Source organism: Elephantulus edwardii, unplaced genomic scaffold, assembly GCF_000299155.1.
Source record: "Elephantulus edwardii isolate Elephantulus edwardi_28Jun2011 unplaced genomic scaffold, EleEdw1.0 scaffold00085, whole genome shotgun sequence".
Taxonomy (NCBI): domain Eukaryota; kingdom Metazoa; phylum Chordata; class Mammalia; order Macroscelidea; family Macroscelididae; genus Elephantulus; species Elephantulus edwardii.
Window position 1 is genome coordinate 11998286 of NW_006399835.1, and position 12616 is coordinate 12010901.

At 35.0% G+C, this 12616-nt stretch overlaps 1 protein-coding gene and 1 pseudogene across 1 annotated transcript in view; one reads left to right on the top strand and one right to left on the bottom strand.

Moving 5' to 3' along the window:
- Window positions 1-820, top strand: part of LOC102874335 — a 3726-nt pseudogene extending 2906 nt beyond the window's left edge.
- Window positions 821-10946: 10126 nt separating this feature from the next.
- Window positions 10947-12616, bottom strand: part of CEP97 (centrosomal protein 97kDa) — a 44221-nt gene continuing 42551 nt past the window's right edge. The window contains exon 11 of the mRNA XM_006890008.1: window positions 10947-11648. Within this exon, the coding sequence (XP_006890070.1) occupies window positions 10947-11648 (702 nt within the window). The remainder of the gene's footprint in view (window positions 11649-12616) is intronic.

Genomic DNA, 12616 nt, shown 5'->3' on the forward strand with positions numbered 1-12616 from the left:
TGTTCGATCTATCTCCGACTGTAAAAGTTGGTAGAAATCATCTATTTCTTCTTCTTTGGCTCTGGTTGTTGGTGCATATATCTGAATGATAGTGGTATTCACTGGGCTTCCTTGTAAGCGTATGGATATAATCCTGTCACTCACGGTGTTGTACTTCAAGATGGATCTAGAAATTACTTTTTTTACTATAAACTTGAAAGATATCAATGTGAAATTCTCAGACGCTGGCCAGCCAATGAGTTTTGTCTTGGAATTTCACTTTGAAGCCAATGAATATTTCACAAATGAAGTACTGACAAAGATATACAGGATGAGGTCTGAACCAGATGATTCTGACCCCTTTTCTTTTGATGGACCAGAAATTATGGGTTGTACAGAGTGCCAGATAGATTGGAAAAAAGGAAATAATGTCATGTTGAAAACTATTAAGAAGCATCAGAAACTTAACGGACATGGAACAGTTCGTACTGTGACTAAAACTGTTTCCAACAACTCTTTTTTTTGTCCCTCCTGAAATTCCTGAGAGTGGAGATATGGATGATGCCTCTGAAGCTATCCTTGCTGCAGACTTTGATATTGGTCACTTTTTACATGAGCGTGTAATTCCAAGATCAGTGTTATAGTTTACTGGAGAAGCTTTAGAAGAAGTTGATGATGATGATGATGATGATGATGATGATGATGATGATGAAGGTGAAGGAGTAGATGACAAAGGGGAAAAGGAGATGTGGAAAATTATCCAGACTATGACGTAAAGAAGGGTCAAAACCCAGCAGACACAAGCAGCAGTGAAGCAAAGCAAGGATGTATGTGGCCTTGAGGATACTCTGCGCTGGTCTCCCTTCTGCTTCCCTGAAAAGGATGAATTGACTTCATTTGACAAGCTTATTTCAAGTTTTTTGTTTTTATTTTCTTTGCAACCTAAAATAAAAATGTCAAATGCAAATTTAATTCTCATAAAATGTCTTAATTTTGTATTCATTTAATTAGAGGCAGAGTCCTAATTTGACATAATTGTGCCCAGTTTACCACATTTTTAAAGAAAAGTGCCAACTATGGTAGATGATCTTGTGTCTAATAAGTGTAAAAGAAAAGACTGAACCTTAAATGAGTTATTTTTGTTTGTTTGTTTTTGTTTTGTTTTTAGGAAAACTGAAAAGTTAAATTACACTGTTGGGTTAAAACTAGAGAAAAGGCCACAAGTTCTCTGCCTTAATCTAGTTTTTACTGCTTAAAGTAGAACTTTGTCATTTACCCATCCTTCCACTTACTATGTATTAAAAATAGGTAGTACTGGCAAGCTCTGGTGGCCTAGTGGCAGGAAACTGCACTGCAATCCCAGAGGTGCACGGTTCAAATCCACCAGATGCTCTGCTGAAGAAGGAGGAACAATCGCCTCCTGTACCAGTCAGATCTGATTTGACGGTACACACACACACACACACACACACACACACACACACACACACTAAATAAATAAATAAAATTTTAAAAAAAATAGGTAGTACTGTTTACTACCTCACAGATATGTTGAGGCATATAACATTAAATTTTGTGAAATGTTTTACTCAGTCTCAATAAAGCTCAAAAATTTTGAACTTAAAAAAAAGAATAAAATAGATATTTCTCTTAATACTTTATACTAAACTTTGGGACACTGAACCAAATAAAGTAATGTTTAGTACCCTTAGTCACTGTTGTATGCCATCAAGTTGATTTTCATAGCAACCCTAAAGGACACAGTAGACCTGCTCAACATAGATTCCTTCCTAGACTAGTCTTTATCCTGGAAGTCACTGGTGAGTGCAAACCTCCAATCTTTCAGTCAGCAGCCAAATTCTTAACCTTTGTGACACAATAAGATAATACTATACAATAATATACAACCTGTTAACTAAAAAAATCACCGCTATCAAGTCATTTTCAACTTTCATCTAGCTATCCTTCACTGGGTATTGAGGCCATAAATCTTAAAGGGATAATGATACTGTTCTTCCAGGGGCTGCTGGTGAATTTAAATTACAGCCTTTGGGCTAGTAGCCTAACATGCTATCTACTATGCCTTCACACACGTATTGTTGTTGTTGTTGTTGTTGGGTGCTATCAAGTCAACTAATGTCACTAGGAGCCTTAGGCAACTCACAGAGACCCTAACCAACAACAAATCGTCTGAACTTTGCCCTGAGCCATCCTCACCATCTCTGACAAGTCCATTGTTAAAGTCACTGTGTCATTCCATCTTGTTGGGGGTCTTCCTCTCTTTTCTCTGACCATTCCCAGCATGATATTCTTTTCAAAGACAGGCCCCTTCTGACAACATGCTCAACACAGATGAGGCAAAGTTTCACAATCCTAACCTCTAAGGAGCACCTGGCTGCACTTCCTCTAAGACAGACTTGTTCTATACCAAACTTTCAGATTCATAGTAAATGGCAGGTAACTGATCCATGGCTTGGATCAGGCGCAACCTAGTCTTTAAATCGGCAACCTCACCCTTCAGCATTTTGGGTAGGTCCTAGATGACAGATTGCATACAACTATTAGAATGAATAACATAATAAAGACTAACCATACTAAAGATTATTGATAATGTGGAAAACCTGGAACCATGCTACACTGTTAGTGGGAATGCAAAATGGCACGAATACTTTGGAAAACAAAATTGATTTGGTATTTTCTCAAAGTTAAAACATACACCTATAGTCCAGGTACTCTACCTCTAAATTCTTACTCAAGAGACATGAAAGCATACTGCTATGCAAAGCTTTGTGCTTGAGTTTTTATACAGATGTTTTTAATTTGTTAGAGACAACTCAATTTAATGTCCATTAACAGATGAATGGCCAAACAAATTCTAGCAAATACATATAATGGAATATTTGGCAATAAAATGGAATGAATTATTAATGTTTCTCAAAATAATTACATTACATAAAAGAAAACAGACAAAATAAAGTGAGTGATTGTGATGGGAATGAGAAAACTTTTGGAGGCACGGAACATGTTCATAATCTTGATCTGGTGATAATTTTTGGCACTTATGCTTGGTTCATATCTATCAGTGGCTCTGCAGCAGCTCTTTCCATAAAATGAAAGTTCACTATAAATTGAAATCGACCCAAGAATAGTGAGTTGGGCTGCATGCAGGCTTCTTCAAAAATGTATAGTTTAATGAAGGTCAATTTTAACTCACAAAAGAGATTTCTTAAAATTTTTGTTATACATAGCATTTTTTTAATGATTATTCATGTGCAAATTCAAAATGAGGGTGAAGAAAATTTAAACAAGCCCACCACAACCAAAATATGTTCTTCAGTCTATTCTACCTGAATTTAAATATCCTCTTAAGAATAGGTTTGAAGCACTGAACTTCAATGATCAAAGATTAGATGAATTGTGGGATGACAACAAGGATATTATCTATGAAGAATGCCAAAAGGTCACTAGAAAAAAGGAGAAAGAAAAAAACCAAAATGGTTATCAGAAGAGATTCTGAAAATTGCACTAGGGCATCAAGAAACCAAAACAAAGGAAAGATAAGATAAAGAACTGAACAGAAGATTTCAAAGGGTAACTTGAGAAAACAAAGCAAAGTATTATAATTGAATGGGCAGAAAGCTGGAATTTAGACAATAAAAAGGGAAAAACTTGTTCAGCATTTCTCAAGCTGAAAGAACTGAAAAACAAATTCAAATTCATTCAAGCTTCAAGTTCCAATACTTAGAGATGTTATGGGCAAAATCTTGAATAATCTAGGAAGCATCATCAAAAGAAAGTAAAGGGAATACATTGAATCATTGGACCAAAAAGAACTGGCAAACAATGAAATCTTCAGTTAAGTACCATAGGAATAACATGTCAATGGTAATGAAAAAATTCAAGCTATACTGAAAGCACTAATGAAAAACAAGGCCCAGGAATTAATGGGATACCAATCAGCATGTTTCAACTAACAGTTTTAGCCCTGGTAATGCTCTTAGTCTATGCCAGTAAATCTGGAGGACAGCTGCCTGGCCGACTGACTAGAAGAAACCCGTATTTGTTCTCATTCCCAAGAAAGGTGATCCAACAGAACATGGGAATTACTACAATGTTGTTAATATCACACATAGGCAAAAATAACTGCTGAAATTCAGAGACAGCTAGAACGTACACGGAAAAGTGTCAGAAATTCAAGATGGATTTAGATGAGGCCATGGCACCAGGAATATCATTGCTGATGTCAGAAGGAACCTAGCTGAAAGGAAAGAGCGCCACATGAATGTTTATCTGTGCTTTATTAACTATACAAAGGCATTTGACTATGTGTATCATAACAAATTATGGCTTATATTGAGAAGTATAGGAATCCCAGAACACAATTAATTGTGTTTATGCGAAATCTATACCTAGATAAAGAGGCTGTTGTGCAAAAAGGGCCATGGTTTAAAATCAGAAAGGTGTGTGTGAGGGCTGTATGCTTTCTCCATACCTATTCAATCTGTAGAGTGAACAAATATATGAGAAGCCAGACTTTATGAAGAAGAATATGGCATCAGGACTAATCGACAACGTGCATTATGGCAATGACACAACTTTTCTTGCTTCAAGTGAAGAGGACTTTAAACACTTGCTACAAAAGATCAAACAAAGACTGCAGCCTCCAATATGGATTACATTGCAACAAAAAGACAATGAAAAGCCTTACTACTGGGCCAATGGACATCATGATAAATGGAGAAAGGACTGAAGTTGTCAATGATTTCATCTTACTTGTATCCACAATCAACACCCTTGGCAACAAGACTCAATAAATCAAGACACACATTGGGAAAATGTGCTGTCAGGGATCTCTCCAAAGTGGTGAAAAGCAAGGACATCAGTTTAAAGACTAAGGTGCACATGCTCTAACTCACGGTCTTTGCCATTACTTGCTATGTGTCTTAATGTTATACAGTGACTAAGGATAACAGAAGAATCAAAACCTTTGAGTTGTGGTGTTGGAGAAAATGCTTAATATGGCATGAATTGTCAAAAGAATGAACAAGTATGTCTTGGACAAAGTGTGACCAGGGTGTTCCTTGAAAGCAAGGATGGTGAAGCTTCATCTCACATATTTTGGGCAAGTTGTTAGGAAGTGCCATTCCTTGGAGGACTCCTTGGAAAGATGGAAGGTCAGTATAGGAGAGAAAAGTCTTCAAGAAAATGAATTGACACAGAGATTTTTAACAAAGGATGCACGTATAGTGGAGGTGGTAAGGATGGAAGAGGAAAGGGCCAGGTTCAGATCTGTTGTTCATAGGGTTGCTATGAGCTGCAGTTGACTTGGCAGCACATAACAACAGTAACATTCTAGTCTGCTGTCAAGGACCTCTCCAAATTACTAAGGCACAATAACGGAATTTTAACTAAGGGACCCTGATTCAGACAATGGTCTTTTCAATCACTTGCTAGGCATCTGATAGCTGGACAATAAGCATGACGTAAGAATTGATGCCTTGGAATTGTGGTGTTAGAGAAAGGTACTGAATGGCCAATGAACTCTTAAAAGAACAGACAAGTATATCTTGGAGAAAGTGCAACCAGATTATTCCTTAGTGGCAAGGATGGCAAAGTTTTGTCTCACTCACACTGGGCATGACGTTAGGAGGGGCTGTTCCTTTGAAAGAGATTTCATGGTTGGAAAAGTGGAAGGTCAGTGAAAGAGAGGTAGACCCTCAGTGAAATGGATGACACAGAGACTGCAGCAATGGGCTCAAGTACGTCAAAGACAAGAAGGCTGGCACAAGATAGGACAAGTTTTAGACCTGTTGTGAACAGTGTCATCGAGTTGTGCTCAACACATTCAACATTCAACGTAACAATATTCTATTGAAACTTTTGATAAACACCAATTACAAAGTACTGAAGAGCAACAATGTCATTCTGGAGACTAAGGTGCACCTGATACAGACCATGGTCTTTGCAATCACTTGCTATGCATCAGAGAGCTGGACAATGACTAGGAATGATAGAAGGAAAATTGATGCCTTTGAGTTGTGGTGTTGAAGAAGAAAACTGAATATGGACTGCTAAGAGAACAAACAAGTTCATCCTGGAGAGGGAGAAACCAGACTGCTCCTTGAAGGCAAGGATTCTGAAGCTTCGTCTGACACACTCTGGCCATCTTGCAAAGAGGGACCAATCCTTGCGGAGGGACATCATGCTTGGGAGGGTGGAGGGACAGCACAAGAGAGGAAGACCCTCTATGAGATGGATTGATTCAGTGACTGGGGTAATGGGGGTAGGTGTGCAGGACAGTGAGATTGGTACAGGATAGAGCAGGGTTTGGGCTGTTGGACATAGGGTCACTATGAGTCACAGGTGACTTGATGGCACATAACAACAGGTTCTAATGTTTCAATTGAGATAGCTTTACTCTACACATCCTCACTAACTACCCACCACATCCAGCACCCATTGTCTTCATGAGCATCGAATAATTAATTTATGCTCTTTGAAGAATACTATCATCTGCTCTTCTCTATCCAGCAAATTTCAGTGAATGTGCAGGAATAATGTGGCCTATTTATAAGAAGCTGCACTGCGATCCAAAAGGCACACAGTTCAAATCCATCAGCTGCTCCATGGAGGAATATAGGCTATCTCTTCCCATTCAATTAACTGCCTCTGAAAACACACTGGAGGGTCAGCTACATACTGGTTCCAAGTCGACAGTATACAACAATGATGAAATATATACCAAATGAAAAACTTGTTAGCATCTCTTTCACTTCATATTCATTTTCATAAAGCTAGAAATGTTTTATGGTAACTCCAATTATATCACAATACTCAACTTAGTAAATTGTAATTTGTTCTGAATTTTATTTACCTATGAATTACAAATACAATGAATGAGAACCATCAGCAATACTCAAATGTACAAACCTTTTATTTAAAATTAGAAACTCAAACACAAATTAAATATAAAATACAAAATGTTAAGCCCTCATAAACTATAATAACCACTTCATATCATGTATTAATTTCTACAACAAAATTAATAAAATTTATAAACAATCCATATCAAATTATCACACTGTTATTAACAGCATTAAAATTATCTTAAAACAAAGAAATTTAATCATAAAATTAACAAAGTCACTTAAGAGGGATTCCTACTATCCACTAAATTCAGTAATTAAAATTTAATATGATTTTCTTATCCATACACAAAAAGTACCCAATTTTTAAAAAGATAACTATTTTCTTCCCAAGACTTTGAAAAATGCTTTGTTTACTTGCCTTTTAATTTTAATATGGCACATTATTTTTGATTAGTAAAAGGAATCTCATTTAAAATGTATAGAGCATTCCTTATACAGGCCCTTTCTGCTTCACTTCATGAAAAGAGGGGCATGTAAGTTAAAATGTTAAAAGATTACAATATAATAAATATTCTTTATTAAAGTACATGGCAAAATAAAAACATACACCAAATAACAAAATAACTTATCCATTATGAATGGAAATTGATCAGATTCATCCTGTATAGTCTTTTTTACTGTATATCAATTCTTCTGCAAATGGGGTTTTAGAAATAATAATAACTATTATTATTATTATTATTATTATTACAAACTCAATTCTGAAAATTTGTAGGGGGAAAAAAAGACCAAAGAAAATAGTATAATATCTTGTTTTTGTTGTTGTTGATTGCCTTTGAATTAAGCATGACCCATAACAACCCTATGAACAAAAGGCTTAAAGCCCGTCTACAACTATCGACATTTATCAAAGTTCATAGAGTTTTTGGAGGCATGTTATTGAGGAAGTGGATGCCACTCTGGCTTCCTTTTTTGTTATTCCCAAAAATATTTATAAAAGTGGAACTATCCTTGTCTTGAGTAGATAACAGGAAAATACACTAATATTCATGTATTTAAAATAATCCAAAACAAATAAGGAAAAAACACACTCAAGTATGGCACCCACACTATTCAAGAATAAAGTTATATGCCTATATATAATTAGTTATGTAGATAAAAATGTTCATAAAACATGCATTTTACAATAACCAATAAATACTAAGTAAACAGTATGTGTATAACCTGCACAATTAAAGCTTTCAGAATTCCAGGAGAGTTAAAACTTTTAACATCTATTCCGCAAAACTAAAAGTGAAACACAAACTAAACATTTCACTAGAAAGTTTCCTCTTTATCAATAATTTGTCATACTTTTATCAAGATGCAGTTATTATCTTCTAATAATTTAATTTCAACTATCCTGCTCTATATAACTCTACCTTGAGTGGTAGATCTTTCTCTTACAAGTTTTGTTTTCCTCTTTCAAAGAGTATGAAAATTATCTATACAGACTCCTCCACTAACTCACTAAAAGTAGAGGCTAATAGAAAGAGTATAGTAAAAATTTTTATACAATCATAGTTACATTTTCTTTCACAGATTATTCACTATTAACTATCTATAACCTTAGACAAGTCATATTACATCTGTTCCTCAGTTTCATCTTTAAAACAAAGACATATAGTCTCTAAGGTTTCCTTCCAGCTCTCCATGATATGTTCTGTGCTTCTACAGAAATTTCTACAGTTATATTGCAATCTTCACAAACCAAGAAAACTGATATGAACTATAAATACTACAGATGACCTAAATTCTCCTGTTAAGAAAAAAAAACTAAGACTGTTCAAAGCACAACCTTCCAAATCTTCCTACACAAATTCCCCTCTCAAATCAGATCAATGAATAGCTCAAGTTATCAATTAGTTACATCAAACCACTTTTAAATTATACTGCAAACCCATCAAAATATACTGTCTATGCCACAGACTTTCTATATTCTATTTTACATTATTTTTATTCTATCTACATTCAAGATAACCTGTATAGTTAAGAGGTTCAAACTCAATATTCTTGTACTTAAAAAATAGTAACTTAAAAAAAAGTAATAAGACTTAAAATAAAATACAGATGGGTAGAAAATGAGTCATTCTTTTAATTTTTTTGCAAAAGTATTCTGCAAGCTATTTATGCCCAGAAAAACCAAGGTAGAAAAGGAAATTCTACTGATAAATGCTGATGTTCAAATACAGTTAGTTGTATTTTTTTAAAAAAGAAAGGCAGGAAAGAAATTGTAGCATACACCTACTCAGGAAATACTGAACCATTAACAACTCAGCAGCTTTTAAGAAAAATTAATGTACCATGAATCAGCACTTTGGTACAAATTAGTACAGTGCAAGTTGGTTTTCTTTGTGTAACTGCAGGCAACAAATGAGGCACTTAACTGTAAAATAGAAAAATAGGGTATATCTAAGGAGAAATTAAAAAGCATTCATATAACTAGAAGTATTCAAAAAGTTAAAAAATCCATTTTATTTCACATGCATTCAACATTTCACAAGCTTTACTAGAGAAAATCGTTTTGAAGGTAAGACTGCAAGTTTTGGTTATAAGATACAGAAAACATTTCCTCTGCAAGAAATTCTGGATTTCTGCGGATGAAATCCATGTCTTTTCAACCTGAGTGCTACATTATTTTTAATTCCAGAAAAATATTTTACCACAATTGGACAAAAAAATTTAACCAGCAACAAAGTAGAACAGGTGATCCCTGGTTTTATTTTTTAAGGATCAAAAGTTTTTATTTTACATAACTCCAAAGAAGGAAATCTAGTGACAATAACAGAATTCATGGACATTTAGCACCTAAATTGAAAGAACACTTATGTATTGCCATAGTTGTATGTTCACAGATTGGGAGAAATTAGATATATGTTGTTCAATAGTTTTAGAACATTCCAAAGATTAAAATATTAAACTTCCAAAAAGTATTCATTTGCAAAATATCTCTAACATTCAGACACAATGTTATCATTTCTCCCCAGAGTTATATATATTCTCTTTAACAAGTAAAGCATTATGTGAGGTTTCTTTTCTCTCTTAACCAATAGTAAACTGTATTCCAAATGTGGCACTTTTTCAGCATTTTAAATACAAAATATTGTTTGGTTACAAAAAAGCATTCATATGCTATCACTAGTATTATTTTGAATGTTCTTCACCCTGGAGGCGGAGGTCAAAAGTGAAGTGAATGGCTTTACAACCCTTTTGAAATAGATGAGCAGACATAAGAAGGAACGAGGAAGATGAACATACTCAAATATCTAAACATATATTGGCACATAAATGCTTGTCTGTAAAAAAAAGTACCAAATTAAAAATAAATGTTTGCTTTGACAATATCTCAAGTAAATGTAGCCTAGCATTTGTTTTTTCATAGCTGAAATGTTCCTGTGTTGTCTAAATAAGATGATTTCAAGCTTGGATGAATCATCTTACTTTGTATATTATAACTGATGTATGAGATTAAATTTTTCTGCAAGACAATCATGTTCACTGTGAAATTCTATAATCTTATCTTTTCCTCCTAAATTTTCTCATAAGGCTTTCCTTACTTTTAAGAGAAAAAGAAAGTATGTTATAAATCATATTCTTAATCTAAAAGAACTCTTCCAATTTTGTTATAAAATTTGTTTTACTTAAACATAATTAATTTCTTCATATATAGAAAAAACAAAATTGTTTATATTTTGAACATATAATTTTCTATTTTTCTTTAAGATACTTTAATTCTTTTGTAAAAGAAATTATCTGAGTATATGAAAGAAATATGAACATCACAGCTACAGTTCAGTTGTTATGAAATAAAGTGCATGTAGCTCTCAAGGTACATTATGTTTGGTAAATTACAGCTAAGTACAAGGCTAGCAAAAATCAAAGTGAAAACTTAGCTCATTAAGCAGAATGTGGAAAATACAAGATTGTAAACCCTATATAAATAATGACAAAATTGGGAAGAATACTGTCCTCTAAAACTAACAAGCAAAAATGAAATAAGCAACTGATAACATTTTTAAGAAAAGTGGATTTTTGCTTCCAAACAACCAGACATGCTAGCTACACAGTAATACCAACATGCAATACCTGAAATGGAGATTCACATTCTGACTGCTGCCCTTGAACTTGTGGATTTAACTCAGACTTCTCTGATGGCTGGCTGACTTCATCTTGCAAAGGAGGAGATACGCCAGGAGTCTCTACAGAAGTATTGTCACATAAGGCATCTAATTTTTCTGGAGAACAAGCCATGTGAAGCTTACTATCTCCTATTCCTTCATCAACATCTGTCTTCTCATCAGCTTCTTCTAGCTGTTGAACTGAAGTTAAATACTGTTCAAGCAAACTATTATCCTGTTCACTGTTTGAGTGTTCCTTACTCCATCCACCATTTTCCTCACTAACATCCCCTAAATCTGACTCTCTGCCATATTTGACTGTGTCGATAGAATTCCCCATTATGGAACTTTCGCTGCCCTCTGTGGAACTTTTTTCACATTCCAAAGAATCCTCTAAACAGTGAACTTGTTCTGTAAGAGATGAATGAAACCCAGAGTCTGGAAATTCTGGTAAGGATTTCTCTTGAGGAGTTTCATCAGGGGGAGCAAGGAGCCAGTCTGGGTTTTTATCAGAAGAGGAATCCTGACTTTCGATGAATAGTGGAGATTTAGCTGACACCAGAGTACTTGATATAGGAACCTCATTATGCCAGGAACTGAGGCGCTGGTCCACAGTCTGTTGCCAATTTTTTAGAGATCTCACCTATAAATTAGAGAATACAGTTTTATTACAAAATAAAACTCAAGCCTATTTGACAATTGCCCTTTGAACTTTCCCCCAAGTTGTCATGGAAATGGCAAATGGCAGAACCAGAGCTAGAAACTTCAGGACCCCCAAGTTTTTGCCCTTTCCATCCCATTCCAAATCTAAACTAAGATGGTGCAAGTGGATCACATCCTTATTTACAAAAGGCCCTAACCAGAAGAGTGAGGGAGTTTCCAAAGCAACTCTCTTGCCTCTATAGGAGAGACAATCCAAAGCACAGCTATATATATCTAGCTGGTTGTGAGGTCGATAATGTACTCAGTATAGTGCATCCCTTTTAAGAAGAAAGATAGAAAAAAACCAACCAAAAACCACCAAAGCTACTGCTACCAACTCAATTCTGACACATAGTGACCTACAGAACAGAATACAACTGCTATCGCCACATCTTTCTTCTAAGGGGAAGTTTAAAAGAGCTGGTAGGTTCAGAACACTGACTTTTTGATTCGTAGCTGGGTACTTTAACCACTGTGCCATCAGGGCTCTTATAAGGAATATCTGTTCCTATTAATATATAACTAAATTATCTTAAAACAAAGATGTTACAGGTTGAGGGGGGTAGAAAATGTGCAACAGTAAATTCTAAAAAAAGAAAATGTACAACAGTAAATTTTTTAAAAAGTATACATGCATCTGTTCTGCATACAGTTTGAAAAGGTATGGAGATAGGACACATCCCTGGCATATGCCTTTTCCAATTTTGAACCATGCAGTGTTTCTTTCCTCTGTTCTGACGACTGTCTCTTGGTCCAAGTATAGGTTTCTCATTAGCACGATCAAGTGTTATGAGATTCCCATTCTTCTCAGAGTCAGCCAGTTTGTTATGATCCACACAGTCAAACGCCTTTGTATAATCAATGAAACACAGACAGACATTCTTCTGGTATTCCCTGCTTTCAGCTAAG